At 48.7% G+C, this 26208-nt stretch overlaps 2 protein-coding genes and 1 non-coding gene across 4 annotated transcripts; 1 reads left to right on the plus strand and 2 right to left on the minus strand.

The window, feature by feature from the left end:
• Window positions 1-14: 14 nt before the first annotated feature.
• On the minus strand, window positions 15-4034 carry CDC20 (cell division cycle 20). 2 transcript variants are annotated; one of them, XM_019957664.2, is made up of 11 exons: window positions 3882-4034; window positions 3521-3709; window positions 3258-3406; window positions 3075-3171; window positions 2786-2914; window positions 2489-2685; window positions 2284-2378; window positions 1918-2146; window positions 1635-1760; window positions 620-737; window positions 15-270 (listed from the first exon to the last, which is right to left on the minus strand). In XM_019957664.2, exons 2-11 carry the CDS (start codon window positions 3699-3701, stop codon window positions 92-94), a joined length of 1500 nt encoding a protein of 499 aa, XP_019813223.1. In that variant the 5' UTR covers window positions 3702-3709; window positions 3882-4034; the 3' UTR covers window positions 15-91. The 2 variants fall into 2 exon arrangements, with proteins under 2 accessions (XP_019813223.1, XP_070642807.1); XM_070786706.1 differs by having other exon boundaries at window positions 3521-3740; window positions 3882-4023.
• A 4040-nt stretch (window positions 4035-8074) lies between these two features.
• Window positions 8075-22986, minus strand: MPL (MPL proto-oncogene, thrombopoietin receptor). The gene is made up of 12 exons (XM_019958428.2): window positions 22908-22986; window positions 22610-22742; window positions 22087-22265; window positions 21293-21591; window positions 20497-20659; window positions 20005-20131; window positions 15050-15228; window positions 14745-14887; window positions 12272-12431; window positions 11983-12079; window positions 9839-9926; window positions 8075-9633 (listed from the first exon to the last, which is right to left on the minus strand). Exons 1-12 carry the CDS (start codon window positions 22984-22986, stop codon window positions 9346-9348), a joined length of 1935 nt encoding a protein of 644 aa, XP_019813987.2. The 3' UTR covers window positions 8075-9345.
• Window positions 16117-16220, plus strand: LOC139182353 (U6 spliceosomal RNA). Its single transcript, XR_011566024.1, has one exon. It is a non-coding gene; the product is annotated as a U6 spliceosomal RNA (small nuclear RNA).
• Window positions 22987-26208: the final 3222 nt, after the last annotated feature.

A 26208-nucleotide genomic window follows, 5' to 3' on the forward strand; every position in this document is an offset into this window, starting at 1 on the left:
GTCGTGCCAGAAGAGAGGGAGATGTGACTTTATTAGAAAAGTAAAAAACAACAAAAAACAAACCCCACAAAACACTGTGAGGAGTTGGTCCTCAGCGGATGCCTTGGTGGATGAGGCTGCTTTTGGCCGCGCTGGCCTTCTCCCGCTCCCGCCGCCGGGCAGGGTCCAGCTCAAAGCAGCGCCACAGTCGCAGGGTCTCATCTGCTGCTGCGGATGCCACTGTAGCCCCATCTGGGCTCATGGTCAGACTGAGCACCCGGGCTGTGTGACCTGGGATGTGAGGAGGAAAAAAGTGAGAGCAATACATAGGATGGTAGGTACCTACAAGCCCTCCAATTTTGAGAGTTTTTGTAACGTTAATTGAGATAATTAATAATTCACATACTATAAAATGCATCCTTTTAAAGCATATAATTTATTGGTTTATAGTATATTCACAAAGTTGTGCAACCATCACAATGATAATTCACTCCATAAAGACAGTCACTCCTCAGTACTCTCTCCTCCCAGCCTCTGGCAACCATTAATCCGTTTTCTGTCTCTGCATTGCTTCTACTGGACATTTCATACAAATAGTCATACAGTGTGTGCCCTTTTGAGTCTGTCACTTAGCACCTACCTTTCAGCTCAGCCACCTTGGCCATGGTTGGGTACTTCCAAATAACCAGCTGGTTCTGGGCAAAGCCGTGGCCTGAGATAAGCTCCTTGTAGTGGGGAGACCAGAGGATGGAGCACACCTGCGGACAGGAAATGGCACGGGCATGACACACACAGAGCCAGGACTACTCAAATCACAACCGCATCCACCGCGGTGTTAGGCACTCCCAGAGGCTACAGACTCAGACTTGAATGACTGTAGTCCTTACAAAACCCTTTTGAGAGTTAGAATTGTTAACCATTTTACAGATGAGGAATCAGTTGGAAGGACGTTCAGTACGTTGTCTAAGCTCACACACAAATTAAGTTGAACTCTGGCTCCAGAGCCTGAGGCTCGAATAAAGCAAAGTCTGCATGTACTGGGCAGGGGGGTGTCAGGAGAGGAAGCTGCAGCACTTGTAGGGAGACCCACCTTTGAGCTAGGGCCTCAAATATCATTCTAAAACATTTGGATTATACACTGTAGGTAATTGGGAGCCCTTGCAGGGCTTGCGGAGGACAAAAATAGACTACCCAGACCAATATAGAGGACAGACTGGAAGCGATAAAAGACCAGTGCTGTGAGTCTCCACAGGAAGAAGGATGAGGCCGAGGGGAGGGGACACATGTGAATGATACTCTGAGGGAAAACTGACTTATCTTGGTGACTAGGTGAGGAAGATGAAAGAGTCTTACTTGTTCTGATTTCTTAGTATCCTTTTCAAATGGCAGAGGAGGAACACACATTTCAGGGAGGCAAGGGGAAGCGACGAGTTTAATTTGGGACATACTAGTGTGGTGCCACGTTATAGAACATGGGGTTAGAGACAGACTGGCTGTGGACTGTTGAAAATGTGTGTCTGGAGTTCAAGGGTGACATCTGAGCTTGGAGATCATGCCAGTATTGCGTCGGTGAAGCCATTGGAGGGGAGGAGGTTGCCCAGGAAAGCTATACAGAATAACACATCTGGGAGTGAGGCTGGAATAATGAAAACTACCTGGGAATGGGCATCCACGGCACTCAGACAGGCCCCAGAGCAGACGTTCCAGATACGAATGTGTCGGTCACTTGTGCCCCCGCCAGTTGCCAGGACGTTGGACTGCCAGGGACACCAAGCTACAGCCTAGGTGGGATAAAGGTGAAGTCAGCAGGTACTAGAGCAAGACAAGGAGTTATCGGGCACACAGATTAACTCAGTCCACTTTCACCATCCCATGTCCTCTTAACAGTCCCCAGGTTCTAGGTGAGAGTGCAGAGGCCCGGCCCAGCCCCACTCTCACCTTGACAGCCCCTTGATGCTGGGTGAAGGTCTGCAGAGGAACCCAGCCGCCCTCTCCAGGAGCACTAGGCCACACGTTGACCAGATTGTCGTTGCCGCCACTGGCTAGATGCCTTCCATCCGGGGCCCAGCGCAACCCACACACTTCCTGGCTGTGGCCACTCAGCGTGGCCACATGGTGTTCCGCTACCCGAACGTCATGGTGGTGGATGTGGCCGGAGCGTGAGCCACTGCCGGAGGAGAGAAGGGAACCAGGTCCTGCAGCAGTGCCAAACAGGTGGCAGGCCAGAGCTGCTTCTGCACAGTGTACAGTCCAGGGAGAGGGGGCCAAAATCTGATTTTTTAACAGATTAGCAAAGCCACTGACCTGGACAGGATATAGCTATTCCAACAGAGGGAGCCCACTCGGGCAGAATGACTGGTCATGTTTCGAAGCCGTTTCTGCTGTTGCACATCCCATAGCTACAGAGAGAGAAGACCATGAGGATCAGGACTTGGCATTAACATCGTCCTGCTGGGCAAGCCCCCTGGGTCTGGGGACAACAGAGCTGCAGCACCAGGACAAGTCTCACCTGCACCTCGGCACTGCTGGTGCCCACAGCCAGGTAGTTGCCCTCTTTGATCCAGGCCACAGAAGATATATAGTCCCCAGGCTGCTCCATTTGCAGCAGCTGCAAAATGTCACCAGTGCTAGCACTCCACAAGTATACACTGTTGTCCAAAGCCACAGCCAGCACATTCCCAGAGCTCCAATCCACAAGGTTCAGGTCTGCCAGAGGGGGAAGGGAAGAGCATGAGCTGTCTTGTTTGCCTTGTCCCTCTCTCTCCCTCTTTCTCCATCCGCCGGACAAGGAGAAGACTGCACTTACAGTAGTCATTCCGGATTTCAGGGGCATCCAGGATGCGGTCTGGCAGGGAAGGAATGTAACGACAGGTCTTCCTGCTGGAGCCCGGCGTGGCCTTCTGGCTATAGAGTACTTTTAGTCTGTTCTGGTAACCTGTGGCAACAGAGTGGGTCTAGACACCGGGAGGATTGACACTTGCGCATGCCTTTAGCCAGGAAGGCCAGATAAGCACTTCCTTCCCCTCAATCTTAGGTGGAAAAGGCAGACAGCCATCTCACCCACCCTGAGCCCTGGGGATAGAATGACGTCTTACCCTCTGGGGCATTTTGTGGTTTTCCACTGAGCCGAAGGATCTTGGCTTCCTCCATGTCAAAACCGTTCAGATTCAAAGCCCATGCTTTCTGATGTTCCTGGCACATAAGGGTGGGGATGAGGTGGCGGTATTATCTAGATTTCACAGACCAGTTTCCTGCCAGAAGTCCCCTGGGACACATACCTTCTTGGTGGGCGTCTCACTGTTGTCAGGCTGGTTCTCCTTGCTCAGGAGGAAGCTAGCCACCTCCATCTGGGAAGCATTGCGATGGGGGATATAGCGGTCACCGCCAGGTTTGCTGGGAGTGGTCTGAAGCTTGGAGCTGGATTTGCCTGGGACAGGGGGAGGGAAGCCAGACTGTCAGACCCGACTCAGGGGGAGGAGGCGTGAAGGCTGCTTCAAGCCCTTGCCCTCCCCTCCCCCGCGAACCGCCGCACCCTACTGACCGGGAGTTCGGCCTGGGGTCCTGCCGGCGCTGTGGGATCGGTTGGCTGCCCGCATAGGCGAGGGGGCCGGCCCCGCGGCTTCCTTCGCTTTGCGCTGCCAGCGCGCAGGGGGTGCATTGGGGATGGGTGTATCCAGCTGCAGCAGCGAGTGCAAGTCACTCTCGAACACGAACTGGGCCATGGGAACGTCTGGAGCGAGAGGGTTCCTTGCAGGGGCTGCCTGCTGAGCCCCAGAGTAAGATAGGCGACCGTGCTCTGGGGCGGCCGACCACAGTCAGGACCACCCTGGCCGCAGCCCTTCCCGGCGCAGCACCCTCGGCCGCGGTCCCAGACCGGTTCCCTTAGTCCAGCCGTCTCTCACCGTCAGTTTAGAGCAGGTTCCGATCCCAGACCGGCTTTAGCAGTGAGGACTTGGACAACTTAAACTCGCCGCTCCAAGCACTCATTGGCTCCTTCAAAATCCAACCGTCGCAACAGTCGCCCTAGCCCATTGGCCTCCACGGCACAGGGGGCGGGTCTTCCGGCGGAAGCTCCAGATCTCACGAGAGTCCAGCAGGCGAGCGGGATTTGAAGGCAGCTTCTACGCCACCAGGTGTCGGGAGACGCGGCGGGATGGGGCGCGCCTGGGGGCGGGGCCTGCGCTGGCTGCCTTCCCCTATTGGTTTCATTCATTCCTCAGTCTCCCCCGCACCCGTCCTTCACGCTTCATGCTTGAGGATAGTTTTTATGATACGAAGTGCGGAACTTGGTGGAATGCCCTAAAGCACTTAGCCTGTTTAGAGAAGGCAGTGTAAGGCAGTGGCCGACCAGCCGGACCGAAGGCAGGCAGGCGGGTTGGGAGTGGGGTGCTGCAGGCGTTGATTGAGAAACTTAGACGAGAGAAGGCCGGAGCGTCCATTGTTAGCTTAGTGCTTGAGGGAACACTACTAGAAGGAAGAAGTGCCTGTGTTTGTTTTCAAAAACTGTTTTGTTTGCTGTTGTTTAGAAACAAGGAAAATGAGGCTGAAAGAGGGGTGAATTCCTTTTTTCTTATCAAGAAAAAAGATCAGGATTCAGACCTGCCCATCTGGGAGATAAGATTGGATAGCCCTGTGAGGGAAACTGGGGCTGACCCCTATGGAGCTCAAGAGATGTCAGGATTTTTAGAGATCCACGAGTCTAATCTGCGCATGGTGCATCTCCCCATCCCAGCAACGCACCTGTATTTTACAGATGAAGAAACCGCAGCCCCGAAGGATTTGTGCAAGGTCACATGCTGGTGGGAGTCCAGATCTGACTCCTGTTCAATAGAGTGCTCTAACAGTGACTTCAGTGAATTGTATGACATACTTAGAGCTGAAGCAGCAATCATAAAAATGATAATGGGCACCATTTACTGACCATCTGCTAACTATGATGTTTAAAGAGTTTACGTACATTACTGCAGGTAATCCTTAATCCCATAAGGCAGAAACTTTATTCCCTTTTTACAAAAAAAAAAAAAAAACCAGATCAGGGAAATGTTCGAAACTTGCCCAAAGACACACAGCCAATAATAATTAGTGGAGCCAAACTAACTAACCTCAGAATCTAACCATATTCTACACTGTCCTAGAAAAAGGCTAGGGAAAAACAAAAATCAATTGTTAGCCTAAAATCAGTTCTGATGATGACAGAAAAAATTTTGGAGTTTTCACCCAAATGATATTGTTATTATCTTTAATTTTGAAGCATTCATGTTATCTCTTTCCAGTTACCTTGGAAAACAAGGATTTATGTGTCCTAGGGTTGGAAATGGGGCGTCCCTGAGCCCTAGAGGACATAAAAGGAGTCAAGCTGGTCAGGGCCATAAATGTTAAGCTAAGGAGTTTGGACTTTTATCTGCTAGGCATTGTGGAGTCAATGAGAGTCTCTAAAGGCATGGCCAGCAATTTGCAGTTTCTGGAGGGTCACCGTAGAGGAAAAGAACAACAGGGTAAATAAGGGTACAACTTCAGGGAATTTGAACCTTGAAAAGTAAAGGAATGACAGGGCTTCTTTGGTGGCTCAGTGGTAAAGAATCAGCCTGCTGGTGCAGGAGACACTGGTTTGATCCCTGATGCAGGAAGATCTCACATGCCATGGAACAACTAAGCCTGTGCACCACAACTACTGAGCCTGTGCTCCAGAACCCAGGAGCTGCAGCTACTGAGCCCACACGCCACATTACTGAAGCTTGAGTGTCCTAGAGCCTGTGCCACAATGAGCAGCCCGTGCACTGCAGCTAGAGAGTAGCCTCTCTGTGCAACTACACAAAAGCCCCCACAGCAACAAAGACCCACCACAGCCCAAAAATTAAGTAAAATTATTTTTTTAAAAGACAATTAAAAAAAGGACTTTAATTTAAAAAATAAAAACAAAGGAATGGCAGAAGCCAGTGGAAACTGTACTGACATGGACCTTGAAGTAGGAGGAATTCTAATATGCAAAATAGTCGAGTGGTGACAGAAAAGGTCAGAGTTGGCTATTGAGAAATAAATCATGGGTGACCTTGGAGAGAAAGGGATCAGGGGAGGGGGTGCTCGGGTTTCCTTTGGAAGGGGTTGCAGAAAGGAGGGTGGGGAGAATATGGAGGCAGCAAGCATGGGCTACTTGTATAAGAAATTTGAGAGTGGGAAAGAGGGCAGTTCATGGGAGCTGGAGGGAATGCCAGCACTAAGATCCTATGCATCTTTTATTTAAAATTTTTATTTTTGGCTATGCTGGGTCTTTGTTGTTGCCCAAGGGCTTTCTCTAGTTGTAGAGGAGGCTACACGTCGTTGGGTCACCTGAGCTTCTCATTGCAGTGGCTTCTCTTGCTGAAGAGCAGTCTTGCTAAAGAGCAGGGGCTCTAGGGTGCTTGGACTCAGCAGTTGTGGTGCACAGGCTTAGTTGCCTCGAGGCATGAGGGATCTTCCTGGACCAGGAATCGAATCAGTGTCAACTGCATTGGCAGGTGGGTTCTTATCCACTGGACTTACAGGGAAGTCCTGCCTATGAATCTTTGAAGGTGAAGGCAAAAGAGCCAGAGGAGATAGAAGAGGACAGGCAATGGCCTGTTGGTAGAGCAAAGTATCTGGATACCTGATGAGCTGCTTAGATAAGGGAACTCTTACCTAAAGGACCTGAGGGAGAGGGTATGGAGGGAATAAAATATAGGTAATATTCACGGGGTGGAACAGTCCAGTTGGGATAATAATAAAGATAACTCTGTAAATGCTGAGTATTTACTGTGTGCTTGGCATTGTATTAACACTTTTAATTCTCACATAGCAAAATAGTAGAAGAGAATAAGATCGGTTCTAAAGAGCCAAACTAAAGATTTAGAGGTAAAGAGTGAGATGAACAGGAAGATCAATTTGGAGGCAACATACAGGCTGGATTGAGGGAGAGAGACTGGAGGCAGAGGCCGTTGGTAGAGGCTGTAATAATAGCTCAGTGAAGATGGAGAAGAGGATACAGAATTTGGTAAGTAAAAGGGGTTAAGGACATGATGGCTGAATTGGTGTAGAGGCGAGAGTTTCAGTGGTTTGGTTCTTAGTCCTAGTTTTGAGTCCCTAGGAGTCGAGTTGGAGCCTTGAATGTGGCTTGGGGAAGGAAATATGGAAAGTGAGTATACTAGGTGTCATCATTTGTCCCGTCCAGGGCCACATTCATCCTGCTCTGCTCTGTGCCCTGTGAGGCTGACTTATATGGCCTGCGTCAGTGGACTCCCCTGGGCTCTGGTTTCTGTTTGTATTTCACCAATAGGAGGATGTTATGGGTTAAATTGTGTCCCTCACCCCCAAATTTATATGTTGGATACTTAAGTCCCAGTACTTCAGAGTGTGACCTTATTTAGAAATAGAGTCACTCCAAAATATAATTAGTTAAGATGAGGTCATTTGGGTGGGTCCTAATCCAATATGACTTTCATCCTTATAAAATGGAGAAGTTTGGACATACACACAGGTAAAGGGAGAACGCCATATGAAGATGAAGGCAGAGATGGAGGAGAGGCCTAGGAACAAGTCTAGGAACACCAGGAAAGCCCCAGAAGCTAGGGGAGAGGAATGGAACAGATTCTTCCTTACAGCTTTCAGAGGCAACCAACCCTGCTAAAACCTTGAATTTCTAGCCTGCAAAACTATAAGACAATAAATGTCTGTTGTTTGTGGTATTTTGTTAGGGGGGTGCTTGCAAACTAATACAGAGGGGGTCAAGGGGTGGTGTTGGAGGGAGGGGGAGAACAGGCAGGAGCTGTTTGTTCCCCGGGCTCCATTACTGTTGCATCCCCACAAGCTGGCTGCAGCTCTCTGCCACAGCTCCTGCCAGGCAGCCTTCTCTGTAACCACTCTCTCCCGGGACCCCTTGATACCCAGGGTGGGGAGGGGTGGGCCCCACCTCCCAGTTGTTGTTAGCCCCAGGACACTGCACTATTCCTTGATGTTTTTACTGAATCCTGCCCCATCTTTGTAAATATGCCCTATATTAAACTCTCATCCAGATACCCAGGTTGAGTGTGTGTGTGTCATCTATTTCTGCCAAGACTCTGACTGATACAGTGGGTATGTTTGGAGTCAGCAAAAAAATACCATTTGTTTGAGAATTTGAATGGGTCAGGGAATCTATAATCAGAATGGCCTAAGCATATTTACCACTGCATATATGAATGGCATAGAGGATGAGAGAGGTTGGCATGGGATGAGGTGGCATTGTCCAGAAAGATTTCCTTCATTTAGAAAACATTTATTGGAGGCCTTCTATCGTGAATCAAGCACTACTCTAGGTGCTAGGGGGTAGGGGAGGTGGAAGGCAAATGAATCACAGCCCTTGCCCTGAAGGAGCTCACAATCTAGTAACAGGAGACAGACATGTAAACAGTTATTTGCATAAAGCATTACAGGTGCTATAGTATAAGTCTGGGCTGAAGATAAGAGCTTTAGAACGGTCAGCATGTAAGAAAGACTATGAGAGCAGATGGGTTGGAGACTTAAGAACTGCCTCTTAAGTGACTGCAATAATTAAGGAGTGGACGACATGCCAAGATAAGAGATTAGGAAGGAATAATTACTATAGTCTAGTCTAGATATCTCAAACACTATGTCTTAGTCGGCACTATGTTGGCAGTGCTGCTGACATCAATCCGGGACCCTCTTTCAGTATGCTTTACTTAGACTATCTCACTAAATACTCTTTACAACTCTATAGCATTCTGTATTATCCCTATTTTATAGATGAGAAAATTAAGGCTCAAAGACTTTGAGTTATTTATTCAAGGTCACACAGCTAGCAAGTGGGAAAGATAGGAATTGAACCTAGCTCTGACTCCACAAAGTTTATGCTGTCAACTATCAGTATACTCAGAGAAGCCCAAGCAGAGCCAGGAGAGATGGTGATGCATGCAAGCCATGGAGGAGAGAACTTAAAGGCGAAATAAGTAGTCACCATGACAAATGCCAACAGAGAGATTAAACACGTTGAGGATTAACAATATCTGATTGGATCTTGTGATGAGAAAGCTTGAGGTGAGCTTTGCCTGAGTAGTTTCATTAGCAGAGTGGTAGCAGGGGAATAAATTGAAGCAGTCTGAAGAGCAAATGGGAGTTGGGAAGTGGAGACTCCTTTTCAAGGACTTTGGCATTAAAGAGCAGAGAGAAAGGAGGTGAAATTTAGAGGGGCTTAGTCAAGTAAGCCTTGCCTGAGGAGAAAGAGTCCCAGATGGATGCCAGCAGCAGTGGTGAAAGATCAGTGTTATGAAGTGCAGCCAGAAGGGCAGACAACAGGAAGGACGTGAGATCTGAGATGGTTGTTGGGATGGGATGGGTTAGGGAGTTCAGGAGGGAGAGCTAGAGAGTTTGGATCTGTCCAGGGTACTGGGAGCGAGGGACCTGCCAGCAGCTGAGTGGTAAGTAGGAATGGTTGGCGATGTGAGTGGCACAGTAGGACCCTGGCTCAGCCATTGGTGGGCACACAGACAGGGGCATGGTCCCCAGGCAAGAAGGCTGCAATCCTCGGTAGTCCAATTGGGCCTGGGAGGAACACAGGGGCAAGGGAGCCTTCTCTGAGGATCTAGGTAGAATTTCAAGGAGGCTGGGTTCCACTTCCTCATAGACATCTGAGACTGCAGCCTTGGGCTGGGAGAGATGGGGGGAAAGGGGTCTGGATTAGAGCAGGTCCTGTGGGAGCAGGACCTGGACTGTGCAGAAAGGAGGGTTGGGCTGGAGGTAGGGCCCAGGGATGGTATATTTGTGGGCCAAGGGCCTTGGAGAAGTTGTGTGATGGGACAAGGAGCTCTAAGCAGGGCTGGTGGTGGGCAGTGGTATGGGGAGGTGCACTCACCGGACTCAGGGCTGCAGTATCCCTAAGGTACTGGCCAAGGACCCGGTGTAGGTCTGGAAGTGAGGGCCACAGGGCATGCCTCAGGCTCCTTGAGGAGAAGGAAGAGAAGGACACTGGGCTGTGGGAGTGAATTAGGAGGGGGGAGAGACCACTGAGGTGTGTGGGGAGAGGCAGTGAGGTGCGGGAGTAAGCTTGAAGAGGTAAGAGGAAGGTAGAGGAGCCCTCAGGTGGTGGGGTGAAGTCAGTGGTGTGGAGGCTCAAAAAAGCAGTTTGAGTGTCCTCAAACATTCTTGCCTCAGGGTCTTTGCACTTTGTATTCTCTCTGCCTGGAACATCGACTCATTTCCTCATTTTACTTAGGTTTCTGCTCAGATGTCATCCCGACAGAGAGGCCTTCTCTGACTACCCTGTCTAAAATAGAACCACCTCCCTTCCCCATCACTCTTTGTCTCCTGCTCTGTTTATTATTCTTTATAGTACTTGACTTATTGTATATTTATTAGAATCTTATTATATATATATATATATATATATATATATATATATATAATGTAAATCCATGAGAGCAAAGAGTTTGTCTATTTGCTAACTCTTGGATCTAAAGGGTATAGAACAGTATCTGACCCATAATAGATTCTCAAGAAATTAGTTGAATGAAGAGAACTCGTGGGGGCTTTTATTAAGTTACTGGGGAAGATGCTCTCCCTAGAAGAATGTGGGTTAAGGTATGCCAGGGGAATCTCCAGTTCCTTAGGCTCATATTTCCACAAGGAAGGATTTTAGCTGAATGACCTTCGGGCCTCTTCTTTGTTTTTTTTTTAATTGAGCCTCTTCTGTGACCACATTTTTATCTCTCCAGGGGAGGAGGAGTGATGTATCTGGTAAACTGGGGGAAAGGAACTGGGTACACCCGGGCCAGCAGTGCAGCCTCCCTCTTCTCCCTCAACCTTTTAGCTGGATCCGGATACAGGCTACATCCCAGTCTGCTCCTACATTAGAGAGGATTAAAAGCTCAAAGACGAGTTCAAGGAGAGATGTGAGCCCCAAAGAGGGGCATCTAATCCAGCCTAGGGCCATCAGAAGAGGCCACCTGGAGGAGTCACCTTCTGAGCTGAGTCCTCAAGAATAAAGAGATGTTACCAGAGGACTGAGGTGGTATGGAATCTATCCTTTATGTTTATAACTTCCAGTGACATTTATCCTCAGCCTTAGTCTCTCCACATAAACAACTCATTTATTAACAGCATTTATTTAAGGGTGTGCTATCTGGCAGGCACTGTGCTGAAGATTTAAGGATGACCACGTAAGGCACAGGGAAGACATATAAAGAAATGAATGCAGTAAAATGCTTCCTGCACTATGAAAGAAGTCTGTATTGGGGCACGAAGAGAGTAGCCAATAGGGGAGGGTCAGGAAAGGTTTCCTAGGAGTTGGTGAAGAAAGTTATTTAAAGATAAATGGGTGTTAGTCATCCAGGGAGGATATTCCTGGCAGTGGGGACATTATGTTCAAAGGCACTGAGAAGTAAAACCACTGGACTTGTGGAGGAAATCACTGGCAGTGTGGCAAGGCTGATGCGCAGGGTGGGAGCTGGAAACACTGGCAGGGGCACAGCCTTGCTTGTTTTCCTAGAGCCTGGACTTTATCCTGGGGAGCTAACAGTGAAACTTAAGGAAGTGGAGTGACAAGTTCATGTGCGCCGTTTTAGAAAGATTATTCTGGTGGCTGTGTGCGGCTAGATTGGAGGCAGAAGGGGCTCCCTTTTGGTGAGTCCGGTAGTTCCTGCAGGGCTAGAGAAAGGGTGCTGTTTTTGAGTGAGGTTTAGGAGGTGGAATGACAGGACCAGACTGGATAATGGGGAGGGAGGCGCCCAAGTGGTCTGGCTTGGGTGACAGGTGGACTTGTTACTGAGATGAGGAGCCAGAAGGCAGGGCTGTTTGAGGTGTCCCGCAGAGTGGACACGTTCGAGTGTAAGGAGGCGGTGGGACTCCCAGGGAAGACGTGCGGGGAGCGGCAGATACCACAGGTCTGGATGTGAGATTGTCTGGAGAGCGGGCGTCATAGAGTGACCAGAGGATGCTTCTTTAGGGGCCGCCGGCCTTGCCCGGATCACACCCCCGTCTCCCACCTGGCCGGAGCGGTACCTGTAGTGCTCAGGAAATTGCCACCTCAGCAGCAGCAGGCCCAGGAGGGCGCTGACGCTCAGGACCAGGAGCAGAGCAGTCACCAGGAAGATCCAGACTAAGGGACAAAAAGCAGTCAGCCCTCAGGGGGAGGCGCCTGGCCAGAGCCCTGCCCGCAGGTCCACCAGCCCCACCCACTTGCTGTCCCGGGGCGCCGGGTAGGTCTGCACAACCTCAGCCTGGTGAGGTCGGAGCCCCGCCCCTCCACTCGCGCAGCCGCAGAGAGCCTTTGCCCCTGCCCGGCCCTCACCCGTCTCCGAGGCCGTCTCCACCCTCACTGGGTCGGACCAAGAGCTCCAGGGACCTTGGAAGGTGGGGCCGTGGAGCCTGGCGCGCAGCTGTACGCGGTAGCGGGAGCGCGGGCGCAACTCCAAGGTCTCTCCCTGAGCCCCAAGAGGTGGCTCCAGCACCTACGCAAAGGTGCAAGCGGGTGGTCAGGTCCCCGTGGGACGGCGTTGGGGAGAACTCGGCCTCTGTTTGACCCCAATCCTACCGCCTTGAATCCCCGGGGATTCCTCCAAAGCGCCTCACTGGCAGAAAACACGCATCCCCGGCGGAAACTGGCTGGAGAGAACACTCGGACGGAGAGCCTCGCCCTGCCTGGCGTGGTACACCCCTGACACACTGACTCATCTACACACAGAACTACTCATCCTGACACATACATACGATCCATCGGCAGACATCCGGTACACACACACTGACCAGGGGGTGAGGGAAACCCCGGACACACTCAGATACTCATAGCCGTGTAAGTGAAGTTGCTCAGTCGTGTCCGAGTCTTTGCTACCCCATGGACTGTAGCCGACCGGGCTCTTCGGTCCATGGGATTTTCCAGGCAAGAGTACTGGGGTGGGTTGCCATTTCCTTCAGCGGATCTTCCCGACCTAGAGATCGAACCCGGGTCTCCCACGCCCGAGCTACCAGGGAAGCCCATAGCCATGTAAATCAGGCCACAAATAACATCCTTTCAGTAGAGGATGCCAGCACTGTGCTAGGTGCTGGGGGTACGAGGAGAGTCCAAGAAGAGGGAACAAACATCGCGTATACCAGCAGGAAGACATTATTAACTTGATCAGTAGTAAACATTTATGAATTGCTTGTGACAAGCCAAGCCTTGGGGTAGGCATTGGGGAAAAAGAAAAACAAGGTCTCACATGTCTTATGAAGAAGACATCCAAACAAGTAAATAGTTACAAGAAGTAATGAGTGCAGTAATAACAATATAAGTAAGGTACCACAGAGCCCTCAAAAGAGTGTTAAGCTGACTGAGTTGCTTGATTGTGGGTTACAGAGTGTTCTGTGTACCAAGGGCATGCATAGGTGGGCTAGAGGGTCAAAGATAAAACAGTGGTAGTAGAGACGTGAGGCCTATTAGTACAATAAACTCAACTAAATTGTTGATAGAGGGAAGGGGCAAGGGAGAAGGAGAGAAGAGTCAAGAATAATTCCAGGCTGAAGTAACTGGGTTAAGTGTTGGTGCCATTGTCACGGACAAGGAACAGGAGAAGTAAGTTTGAGGAAAAAATGCTGTATTTTTCGACTTTATTAAGTTCAACAATAGCCAGAACTTATGAATGGTAATGTCAGAATTGTAGTTACCCCGGAGGGTGTGTATGTGTGACCAGAGGGCATAAAATACTTCTGGGGTACCAGAAACAACCTTTCTCTTCATCTGGGTAATGGTTACATGGATGTATACACATGTACAAATTAACCAATTGTATATTTAAGATTTGTGTTACTTTATGTAATGTATACCTCAATAAAAAAGTAAAAAAGTCTGGGGAAGAAAATGAGTTCAGTTTTGGATATACTGAGTCTGAAATGTTCTAGGGGGCTTTTAGGTAGAACTGTCGAGTAAGAAGTCATATATACCTGTGGTCAATGAGAATAAAAGTAGAGAAAGAAACTAATATTTAATGTCTATTGAGTGCCTTCTATCTACCAGGCAATATGCTAAGTATCTATATATTTAATTTTTACTATAACTCTGGAAAGTACATAGCTTTATCCCCATTTCACCAGTGAGGAAACTTAGACTTTTCAGAAGTTTAGGTAATTCACCTATGGTATGGAAGTTATTTTCCACATAGGTGTTGGAATGAGTTTGGGATGGTTAATGTATAGTCATTGAAAACATGGAATCGAAGCACTCACCTAGGGAGAACAGCTAGATGTCGGTAAAGAATCTCCTTCAATGCAGGAGACCTGGGTTCTATTCCTGGGTCAGGAAGATCCCCTGGAGAAGGGAATGGCTACCCATTCCAGTATTATTGCCTGGAGAATTCTATGGACAGAGGAGCCTGTCGGGCTACCGTTCTTGGGATTGCAAAGAGTTGGATACAACTGAGCGACTAACTCTTTCACAGAAGAAAAGAGTCTAGGATGGGACTGCAGGAAGCACAACCTATTAAGGAAGTGTGGAAAAGAAGAGCCCGGGAAAGAGTGAGGAGGTTCAGTCAGAGAAGTGGTAGGAGAATCAGGAGAGAATGATGTCCCAAAAGCAAAGGGAAGAGAACATTTTAAATGGGCATAGTCAGCAGTGTCACATGTCAAAGAGAGATTAAGATACCAGTTGAATCAGATAGAGATAAACAGCCCAGACAGAGATACACATGAGTATACAGTGATATCTTGGTTATCACTCCTGATAACAAACATCCTGAAACTCAGAAATACCCCGAATATGAGGTCTGGGGTCATTTGTAACTTGACTGTACCTTCCAGTCCTGATGGCCTTCTGCTGTGTATCGGAGCTGATAGCAGGTTTCTTGGGCTGCCCAGGCTGATGGATGCTGCCATTCCAGTTCCAGCTGCCCGCTGGAGACCTCCCTCCAGTGCAAGTTTGGAGTAGGGATGAGCACTACAGGGATGTCACCAGGGACTGGCCTAAGCCCTTCTGTGCATGAGACATCATGTCACCGGGGCCATGGGTCAGAAGTATCAGAGCTGGTGATCCTGGGCATGGGGTCAGACAAGGTAGGGGTGGGAACTGTGTGGGAGGAGAAGGGAAGAAAGTCCTTACCAGCCTGGTGGATCCAGAAAGGGGAGCCCAGGTAGCTGTGAACAGCACCCTGGGCTGTGGTCACCTCCACAAGGATGTGAATAGCACTGTTATTTTGTGACTTGAAGTGGCAGCGGGAGAACTGGGAGGACTGTGATCCTGAGTTTTTCTCCTCTTCACACTTCTCCCAGACGGGGTCCCTACAAATCAGGCAAATAGAGTCATTTGATTCAATGCCTGCTTCAGAGACTAATCCAGTCTCACAGGGAATTCGATTATAATCTAACTTGTTCCTTGGACAGGCCTCCAGGGCTTTCTCTCTCATGCTATGTATTTTTTTCTGAGGTTTGCTTTGGAGTTCAGCCTCTTCTTTTTAATAAAGAGGTAGGGACTTCCCTGGTGGCACAGTGGCTAAGAATCTACTTTCCAATTCCGGGGGTGGGGGCGTTGATCCCTGGTTGGGGAACTAAGATCCCACATGCCACCCGGCAACTAAGCCTGTGAAGAGCAAATAGAGAAAAAGCCCAAGTGCTGCAACAGAGACCCAGTGCAGCCAAAAAAAAAAAAAGCAAGAGCTAGATGAAATAGGGAAATTACATGGGCTACAGAGTTCAGGTCTTGGCTTATTGGTGTAAAACTCTGGGCAAATTACTTAATTTTCATCTTTTCCTCAGTTTCCTCATTTGTGAAATGTGTCAATAATGCCTACTTTGAATGGGATTGTTTCAAAGAGTAAAGCAAAACATATTTATGTTCTGAATCTGTTCTCATTAGGCAGCCTTCTTAGTCACCTCTAAATGCTATTTTACTAACAAATTATTGCGACAGTCTCCTAACTAGCTTTTCTGCCTCTGTTTCTGTCACTCCCTTCAATTTGTTCTCCACACAGCAATCAGAATTTAGACCCAAAATGTTGATCTGATAATGTCCAGAATATATGTCAAAGCTATCCCTTTATTTTGACTTTTATTCTTGCCACATTAGATGAAACCATTATCTGCTGCCTGGATTAAGGCATATTTCTAAATGGTGATCCTGCTTCCACTCTTACTTCTTTTTAACTGCACAGAGAAACATCTTTTAAAAATGTAAACACTTCAGCAGCACATATGCTAAAATGGGAATGATACAGAGATTAGCATGGTCTCTGGGCAAGGATGACATGCAAATTCATGAAGCATTTCATATTTTTTAAAACAAACTTATGGTTGCCAGGGGCAAGGGATTGTTAGGGAGTTCGGGATGGTCATGTGTACACTGCTATGTTTAAAATGGGTAACCAACTAGGAACTGTAGTATACTGCATGGAACTCTGCTCAGTGTTACGGGGCAGCCTGGATGGGAGCAGGGTTTGGGGGAGAATGGATACTTGGATATACGTACGGCTGAGTCCCTTTGCTGTTCACCTGAAACTATCACAGCATTAGTAATTGGCTGTACCTCAATACAGAAGAAAAAGTTTAAAGTGAAAAAAACGTGAACCGTACGGCGTCACATTGCTGTTTAGTCGCTGTGGTGTCCGACTCTTTGCTGGCCCCATGGACTGCAGCCTACCCGGCTCTTCTGTCCAAAGGGTTTCCCAGGCAAGAATACTGGAGTGGGTTGCCATTTCCTTCTTCAGGGGATCTTCTTGACCCAGGGATTAAACCCGCATCTCCTGCATTGGAGCTGGATTCTTTACCTACTGAGCCACCTGGGAAGCTCATATCATATCACTCTTGCTTAAATCCTTCCATGGCTCCCCATCCCAAATAAAACCCAAACTCCACCCCAGAGCCTATAGGACTTCATATGGTTGAGTTCCTCCCTGCCTTGCCGTTCTCATCTCCTACAAGTCTCACACAAGGTGATGACCCTTCACCCACACGGGCCTTTTCTCTGTGCTGCAAACATACCAGATCCACTGTCTGTGCAGTTCACCTTGCCCTGGATTGCCCTGCCTCTAGATCTCACGTGACTCGTTTCTTCTCACCACTTGGGTCTCAGCTCATCTGTCACCTCCTTGGCAAGGCTTTCTCCATCCACTCATGAAATTAACACCCACCCCCACCCTTCCACTTAGTTTTTATCATTTAACCTTGCTCCTTTCTTTCTTGTTGGCCTCCCCCCATTCCCCTCCCCCAACTAAAATGTAAGTCCCCACAATGCTGGAAGCTTCTCTGTTTTTTCACTCTATCCCTGGGGCCTGGTACATAGTCACCTTCAAGAGTTGTTTGTTGAACAAATAAATCCTGTCTCCTTCCTGGTTATAACCCCTAAATAGCTAGCTATTACTAAAATCATTTACCATTTTATGTATTTTTATGTTTACTAGGTTATTCAACAAATAATTTATACTATGTGCTAGGTACTATGATAGACCCTATGAATACACAGAGGAAGAATTTTCAAGGAGCTGTCATTTCATTGGGAAAGGGAGAAAAACAAACAGATGATATTTTTCTGTGATGTGCACAGGCTGGCTTAGGAGTAGCAAGGAAGATCATCTAACCCAAACGCGGAGGGTCAGAAAATAGTTCTTGTACAAGGCAGTGCTGAGAATGAGTCTTGGACTATAAATAGGACAAGCAAAGGGTACAAACAGGCATCCCAGGCACATGCTTGTGCACAGATAAGAGATATGGTACTTTGGGGGAAACTCTAAGTGGTGCAGAAAGTTTTTAGCACAGAGGGCTTGGTGGGGAGTGGTAAGTGTGGGCAGATCAAGGTCACAGGTGGCCTTCATGCCTTTCTAAGGAGCTTGAACTGAATCTTGCAGCAATGATGGAGACATTCAAGGATTTTAAGCAGAGAACTGTCATCACTAGCTTTGTACTTTAGGAAAGTCTCTCTAACTGCAGTTTGTGAGAAAGGATCTGTGAGGATGGACTAGAAGCAGAGAAATTTATTAGGACAATGTCATGGAATTTTCCATGCAAAGTGATGAGGATCTGAAAGCAGGATTGTGGCAGTGGGGGTAGAGAGAAACAGATGGATTCAAAGAGGGTACTGAAAAGGTAGAAATGACCAGAGTTTCTGATTGGATGTGGAGGGTGTAGAAAAGGCAGAAGTTCAGGGTGGAAAAGTGAGTTGATGGCAGGATGGACAAGAAGAGGAGGAGCAGGTTTTGACAGAGAGTATGTGAATTCAGTTTTGCCACCCTTTCATTCATGGCCCTCTTCATAGTATGGAAATCTATACAGCTATTAGAAAGAATGAGTTACATCATTACAGATGTCCAAGACATATTTTTAAGTAAAAAAGTAAGTTAAAAAGAAGTAAGTTAAAATGAATCATACATATAATGTGATCCAATTTATATTGAAAATTAAATATTATGTTTGCTGCTGCTAAGTCGCTTCAGTTGTGTCTGACTCTGTGCGACCCCATAGACGGCAGCCCATCAGGCTCCCCCGTCCCTGGGATTCTCCAGGCAAGAACACTGGAGTGGGTCGCCATTTCCTTCTCCAGTGCATGAAAGTGAAAAGTGAAAGTGAAGTCGCTCAGTCATGTCCGACTCTTCGCGACCCCATGGACTGCAGCCCACCAGGCTCCCCCGTCCATGGGATGTAAATGCATAGAAAACTGGAAGAATACACTAAAACTGTTAATGGTTTTTTTTCATCATTCAATCATTTTTTATTTTTAACTGAGCACTTACTCTGTTCTAGGCCCCATGGTAAGTGAGAATACATTGGTGAGTAAAAGCAGACACTGACTTTGCCCTGATGGATCATGTTTAGTTAAGATCAGCCTTTCTCAACGGAGCTCTGAGAGAGAATTTTGTTATCAATCAAATAACCATGTGAGGTATAAATGTAAAATTATAACTATGTTAAGTATTTAAGAAGGAGAGGTACACGGTGCAACAAGGATATATAATAGTGCCACTGGATCTAAGAAGGCAGGTCAGGGGAGGTGACATGTGAGTTTCGATCTGAAGGATAAGTAGAGTTTAGGTCAAGATAAACAGGCTGGGTAAACAACATGTGCAAAGATTCAGAGGCAGGAGGGATTGTGGTAGGTGAGAGGGAATGAAAGTAGGCCAGTATTGGAGCAAAGAGCACAGAAGGCAGCATGGAATAAGATAAAGTTGAAGGCACAGATACGGGCTGAGTCTTTTAGAACTTTACACAGTCACAATAGAATTCTTTTCTTTGTCCTAAGATCAGTGAAAGCTATGGATCTTGGATGAGTTTTAAGCAGAGAATGTTGCATTTATTTTTCTGCTTTTAAAAACTCACTTCAGCTCCTGTGTGGAGAATGTTTTGGAGGATCCAAGAGGTGATCAGTTAGTAAGTCTTCTCAGTAACCAAACTCAGAGAAGAAGACAGCTTGTACTAGGGTGATAGCTGTGATGAACAAACATGGACAGATCCTAGAGATGTTTAATAGGTAAAATCAACAAGACTTGGTTATATATTAGATGTGAAGGAGGTGACGGATCGGTGAGGTGTTTGGTGGGAATGCTTGACGACCAGGTGAAGTTTTGATTGGATCCAACAGATAGTGAAAAGTTGCAGTACATATTTGGAGAAGGAAATGGCAACCCACTCCAGTGTTTTGCCTGGAGAATCCCAGGGACAGGGGAGCCTGGTGGGCTGCCGTCTATGGGGTTGCACAGAGTTGGAAACAACTGAAGTGACTTAGTAGCAGCAGCAGAAATAGCAATACATATTTGAGTAGGAGAAAGCCATGCAACATTTAAGAAAGCTCAGTTTGTCAACAGCATGCAGGGGCGGGTAAATTGGAAGTAATAGAGAATGTAGGCTGTTGTAATGGTCCAGGTGATATGATTACACCGAATCAAACCAATGCATTCCCAGGGGGTGAAGAGATGTTGAAAGGATACAATACCCATTGGCGGATGAGAGCATGGAGGGCCTTTGGTTTGGAGAATAAGGAAGGGGACTGAAGAGGATCAAGAACAATCTCTCCTTTCTTTCTGCAGAGTTGTGCCTCTCTCCCATGACATCAATCAGCGGTTCTCTTCTCACCTGTCTCTGGGGCAGCACCGTGCCCTGCTGTGGTAGAAGAAACCTTGGGAGCTGGCATGGTCCTGTTGTTGCCACTGACAGGTAACATTCGTCAGGTCCAAGGTAAAGCATTGTAGTCCAATTTCCCCTGGGATCAGAGAAGGAGAGATCCCCTGGAGGAGGGTGTGGCAACCCACTCCAGTATTCTTGCTGGAGAATAGAGGAGCCGGGTGGGCTACAGTCCATAGGATCGCAAAGACTGAGCATGGATGTGGAGAAAGAAGCCCTATCAGAGCCCACGTGCTCCTACTCCATAGGGTATCCAGATCATCTTTACACACATAACTTGAATGTTTGCTCCTATCCTTTCTTCTCTCCTTGAATATAGTCCATCCTGCGCAGTAGCAAGTTTGAGATCATCAGGAAGGACCATGGTTCTCTGAGCTTCTATATCTAGCCCAGGCATCTCTAGAGATCTTTTCTATCTCCTCCTCTACTCCTCTGTTGACTCACCTGCATCACCAGGCAGGTCCACAGTCACTGGGAGGGACCAAGATCCCCAGGAACCACGGAGAGAGACCCCATCAGGTTGGCTGCGTAGCTGGAGCCAGTAGGAGTTACCAGGCTGGAGTCCTGAGATGAGGCAGCTGCCACCCTTCGTTGTCAGAGATGGAGCCTTGGGAGAAGAATCCCAGCCTCACAATCTAGGTCTGCCTCTCAGCCAAGATAGCCTCCATCTCTTATATTTGAAGCCCCACAACATGCCTGTGGAGAGACACTCAGTTCTTCACTGGATATGATACGTGCACAGACTGGGGGCCAGGTCTGTGGGTTTCAGGTGGAGTTCAGGGGTTTTTAGGTTTCCCTGGTGGCTCAGACAGTAAAGAATCTGCCTGCAAGGTGGGAGACTCAAGTTTGATCCCTGGGTCAGGGAAGATCCGCTGGAGAAGGAAATGGCAGCCCATTCCAGTATTCTTGCCTGGAGAATTCCACAGACAGTGGAGCCTGGTCGGCTATAGCCCACAGGGTTGCAAAGAGTCAGATACGACTGAGTGACTGATACTTTCACTTTCAGGGCTTTTTAGGGAAACCCCCACTAACTTGGGGACCTGAAGCGCTCAGTTGTGTTGGTCTGAATGACCTAAAGTGGGAGATTCCTAAATAAACATGGCTTCTGAGAACTAATCGGAGCCTATGCTAGCTCTCCAAGGGCCAACCCAGTCTGGAATGCCCAAAGCATGGCCTGTCCTTTCTTGGGGCAAAATTGAGGGTAAGAGATAGGAGGTGGAGCAGAAGAAGGCCAGGGTACCTCTCTAGTTGGGGAGGTCTGCTCCGGTCCAGTCTGTTGAGGCATCATGGGCTGTGAACATGGAGACGGGTCCAGGGCTGCCGCTAGGTTTGGCCTCCGCCGAGCTGGGCAGCAGGTTTCTGCAGACAGCAGCTGTGTGACTGTGGCGCCACTGGAGTTCCTGGGGTCCTTGGGGCCATAGCGGAGTTCATGCCTCAGAAATTCATTGATTTCGGGAGCTGGGGCCTCCCAGCTGATCTGAAGTTCCCCTGGCTGGCTCCCACCCATGGCCTTGATGAAACTGGGGGGAGTTGGCAGACCTAAGGGAGAGACAGAGCACATCAGAACTCTTTGGGTGCTGCAGTCTACAGCTCAGCCCGTGGACTGTGGAGAGGGGTGCTGGAGGCTGGGGTGAGGGCAGCCCCTGGGGCAGGGGCAGGGAGGCTCCTTATCCTGTTCTGCACCACCAGTGGGTAGGCTCAGTGCTCCTCAAGAGCAGGGACCCCTCCTCATCTGTGCGTCCTTGTCCTGATTTCCAGTGCCTAGCACAGGGCAGGAATTCTGTAACTGATGAATGAGTAAGCCAATGAATAGGTTAATGATGGGAAGGTCAGGGTGTCTCTGGTGTGAAACGAAGTCTAGCTCTGGACGCCGAGGCTAAGAGGAATGAGAAAGGGGGGCTCGAGGTGCCTCTGGGAGTCTGGTAGTTGGGGGGCACCCGTGTCATCTTGAAAGAGCACAGCTCGGTCTGATTCCAAGAGCTGGCCCGAGGGTGGCAAACAGAGGGGCCAGGTTGACAGGAGGATGCTGCTTACCCACGGCATCCACAGAGAGCACCCGCTGGGTCAGATTCTGGTTCAGAAACACGTTCTTCACCCAGAGGTGCAGTTGAGAGAAGAGGCGAACTTCAGCCTGGGCCGGAAACTGGCACACGTAGCGGGTTCTAAAGGGCATCACATGCTGGGAACTCAGGGGGCAGGTGCGGGGCTGCTCCCTGTGGGCACAGGAGAAGTCTGGGCTACCTACACGCTCACCTGTCCAGCCCTGAGGACCCAGGTCTGGGCCCAAGCCCGACTGCTGTTTCCATTACCGCCATTTCTCTTCTCAGCGCCTGGGATGGGTGGGATTAGGGGGTATGTAGGGGCTGGAGCTGGCTGTATCCAAAGCACCTCTGTTCATTAAGTGGCTACTTCGGTCTCGTACTTGGACTAGTCCTCTGACAGGGCCAAAGGCAGGGAAGCTGCTGGAATAGGGCTCAGCTGTAGTATGCACAGGACAAATACAGGGGAGTGGTATATACACGATACACATATGTGATACATATGATACAACACATACCCCGGATAGGCATACAGCAGCTGATACATTTCACTGGGCGCTCCCTCTTCCTCATCCCAGAAGCAAGTGAGGTCCTCAAAGGTTCGAGAGAAACAGTTCAGGGACTCTGAGTCCGAGGCCAGCGAGGAGACATCTGAGGAACAGCTGGTGAGTTGGGCTCCTGGTCCTCCCCGGCATGTTTGTGGGCAAGAGTAGGGGACCAGTGGGGGCCTCCCACTTTGCACTTCCCTCCCCACTCCGCCCGCCCAGGGCTCCATCTTCCTGGGTATGGGTGTTTGCTACCCTCCACACACCTCACCTTGGCTGGTGACTTGTGCCAGGTATTGGGGGACCGGGAGGAGGTAGGAGATGACCGCCAAGAGGGCCCAGGAGGGCATCTTCTCCGGCACTGTGTGCCTGCCTCAGCCCATCCTCCCTTCAGGAAGCTGGGCCCCAGTCCCCTCCCAGGCCAGCCCCTCAGGTTCCTGTCAGATACAGCCCCACGTCCTGTCCCTGTCCCTGCCCTTGTGGGGCCCATCCAGACCACACTGGGGCTGGGGGCCAGGGGAGGGGGCGTGGGAGTGGGCAGGAGGGAAGGGGGAATTTGAAAGGGAGGATACAGGCCTTTCATCAAGAGAGAGATGGGGGATTGCGTTGGTTTTTTTTTGACCACGTACCAGAAGCAGAGTAAGCCTCTGTGTTGGTCCGCGTTCACTGCTGGAGAAGGCGTATTGTGAGCACGGAGAGCGACACTTACTGAGTGTTGTTCACTGCTGACACGTGTTAGGCACTTTTTATCCCCTGATTCAGCCTATCCTCATAATAGTCTTATTATTTCCATTACAGTGATGGGGAAGCTGGAGACGCAGATGAATTGCACATTTGCCTAAGGTGACGCACCTCCTAAGAGGCAAAACTCAGGACATCAAGCTTAGAACCTAAGTGTTTAACAACCATGCCAGCGCCTCTGGAAGGTGAAATCCACCAAGAAATGACTGTCTGCCTTGCAGTGGTGACAAGATGGTGGCTGTTTCCACTTTAATAGGTTCTGTCACTTTGTGCACAAATAAACATGTTCTCCTTGGAACTGGACAGCCCCCTCCACCGTGGGGAGCCTCCACAGCTACCTTTCATCCTGTTGCTACTCAGAGTGTGGTCCATGGACCATCAGCAAATGCACTACCTGGAAGTTTATTAAAATGCAGACTCTTGGGCCCCGCCCCAGACCTTCTAAAGCAGAATCTGCACTGTCCCCAAATCCCCAGATGATGTGAGTACATATTAAAGTTTGAGAAGCTCTGGGCTTCAGTGCGTTTATCTGGTTGGCTCAGAATCAAGGGATGGTTGGTCTCAGCTCTCCAACTCTAGCTCATCTTCACATTTGTGGTGGAAGAGTTGGTGGAATCCCTTCTCTGAAGCCCAAGTCCCCTCCTGCGACTATTGTAACTGTGGTGGCTTTTGCGCCGACTCTCAGGAGCTTTGACTCTGGCAGCGCGTGGGGCCAGTGCAGGCCATGGTAACTTCCCACATTTAGCCCCGCCGACCTCACCTGGGGCTCCCCTCATTGGCTTTACAGACTGAGTATCCTTCTTTCTTCCTCCTGAATTAATGTTATTAACAGAGTGCTGTAGGGAGGGGTAGGAGGATTGTAGGATGTGAAACCTTCAGCCTCACCTGTGAGGTCTTAGCTTCTCTGGCATCACTTCTCTGAAGAAGTCCCTGAGGCCAGATTTGCCCTGATTCCCATCCGTCTCTCAGGTTCCATGGGACCAGCTTCCTCTGCCCAATGGAGATGACGTTGGATGCCTCTCCCAGCCCCCAAGCAAGGGGCACCAAATTTGTCGGGTCAAGTGAGAGGGGAAATAACTGTAATGTTCATGGAGTCCCATGGCTTTGATGCTGCGGATGTGTTGATGATTTCAAAATTAATGTCTCTAGCTGTGACTCCCCCTCCTGGGCTCCAGATTTGGATCACCAACTGCCTACTTCGAATCTCTACTTCCACGTCTAATGGACATCTTATACTTATGATGGCCAAAATAAAACTCTTGAGTCTGGCTTCCTCCCTACACCTTTTTTGTTTCCTCTAGTCTTACCTACTCTGTAAGTGGTGTCACCATCTACTCAGTTGATTAAGCACCAAATCTCAGTACTCCTCGATTCCTATCTTCCTTTTACTCTACATTCAAGTCATTAGCAACTCTTGCCAGAAAGTCTTTCAAAATGTACCCTGAACCTGAATGCTTTTTACCACCTGTACCCCTACCATTTTAGTCCCAGTTTGAGTCACTGATAAGTTTCCTGACTGCCTCCACTATTAATCCCTCCAGCAGATCTTCCATAGAATGAAGTGAGATGTTCCAAATGCATATCACATTTCTTCACTCCCTTGCTTAAAACCCCTATTGCTTCCTACTGCACTTAGCATACCTCCTAAAGACAAGATCCTGTCTGATCTGACCTCAGCCTACTTAGATCCTATCTCCTACCACTGTCTCCTTCTCTCTGTATTGGTCACAGTAACCTCATTGTATCTCTCATTTGAATTCTCATCATGCTCAACCTTTCTGCAATGCTTGGCACTCCTTTCCTTCCTTGGGTTCTGCAATATGTCACATTCACCAGGTTTCTTCCCACTCCTGTAATGTTCCCTTCCAGTTTCTTTCTTTCTTTGCTCCTTCTCTTAAATGTTATTGTTCTAAAGATCTCCTTGCTTCCCCCTTTTTGTTACTAGTTTCTGAGTAGCCTCATGGCTTCAGTTCCATTTATAAAATCTACCAGTAACTTTCCAAATCTTAACACTCTTGAACTTCAAGTTTTCAGTTACTTACTAGACATCTTGAGTTGTTGTCCCATGGGTGCTTCCAGCTCACCGGGTCCCAAACAGAGCTATTCCTACCTCCCTCCTATCTTCCCTTTCTAGGTTTGCATCTCCCCATAGGCAACCTGGGTGTGTAAGCTTGGAACCTGAATGTTACCCTCAAATTTTCATTTTTCCTCCACTCCTGCATGCAGGTCTTACCAAGTCCTGTGAATTCTACAGAGAGAGTTAGGGGTGCAGAGCCCACCAGACAAGGGGCTTGTTTATGACCATCAGAGAGTTGAGTTGGGGCCTGTTTGCTCCTTCATGGAAGGAGGTCCAATTATCTGTCCCTTTCATCTTCCCATTTTTTTCTGCTTCCACACAGCTGAAGAAAGATGCCTTCCTGGGCCCTCTGCTTTTGTAGAATATCAAACAAGGACTGGGGTAGCCCTCGGGGAAAGATCATTTAGGTCTGCTACTCTCTGGTCAGAGTCCAGTGGGTCCAGCCCAGGTCAGCAGGCCTAGACTTTCCTGTTGGGATATCAAGCCAAAGCCCTGGCCTACAAAACTGTATTTATTCTCTGTACAGCCGTTGCTGAGGGAACTCAAAGGGTTGCTGTGTGAGGATTGGCTCAGGCAGGTATGTGCTGTTGATCTGCTCTTTGGTGGGTGGTGGGAGTCCTGTTGTGTAGCATTTGCTGACCTTTGTGGTATAAGTGGGCTTCCCAGCTGGTGCTAGTGGTAAAAAACCCAGCTGCCAATGCAGGAGATGTAAGAGACTTAGGTTTAACCCCTGGGTTGGGAAGATCCCCTGGAG

Source organism: Bos indicus, chromosome 3 (assembly GCF_029378745.1).
Source record: "Bos indicus isolate NIAB-ARS_2022 breed Sahiwal x Tharparkar chromosome 3, NIAB-ARS_B.indTharparkar_mat_pri_1.0, whole genome shotgun sequence".
Lineage (NCBI taxonomy): Eukaryota > Metazoa > Chordata > Mammalia > Artiodactyla > Bovidae > Bos > Bos indicus.

Coding starts and splice junctions, on each gene's coding strand:
- CDC20 (XM_019957664.2), bottom strand. CDS start 3,701: ATGGCCCAGTTCGTGTTCGAGAGTGACTTGCACTCGCTGCTGCAGCTG. Junction 3,407..3,520: donor GACCCCAGGCCGAACTCCCG/GTCAGTAGGGTG, acceptor CCCCTGTCCCAG/GCAAATCCAGCTCCAAGCTT. Junction 2,686..2,785: donor TGAAATCCGGAATGACTACT/GTAAGTGCAGTC, acceptor CCCCTCTGGCAG/ACCTGAACCTTGTGGATTGG.
- MPL (XM_019958428.2), bottom strand. CDS start 22,986: ATGCCCTCCTGGGCCCTCTTGGCGGTCATCTCCTACCTCCTCCCGGTC. Junction 12,432..14,744: donor AAGGCCATCAGGACTGGAAG/GTACAGTCAAGT, acceptor ACCTTTGCGTAG/GTGCTGGAGCCACCTCTTGG. Junction 12,080..12,271: donor GGAGACGGCCTCGGAGACGG/GTGAGGGCCGGG, acceptor TTTGTCCCTTAG/TCTGGATCTTCCTGGTGACT.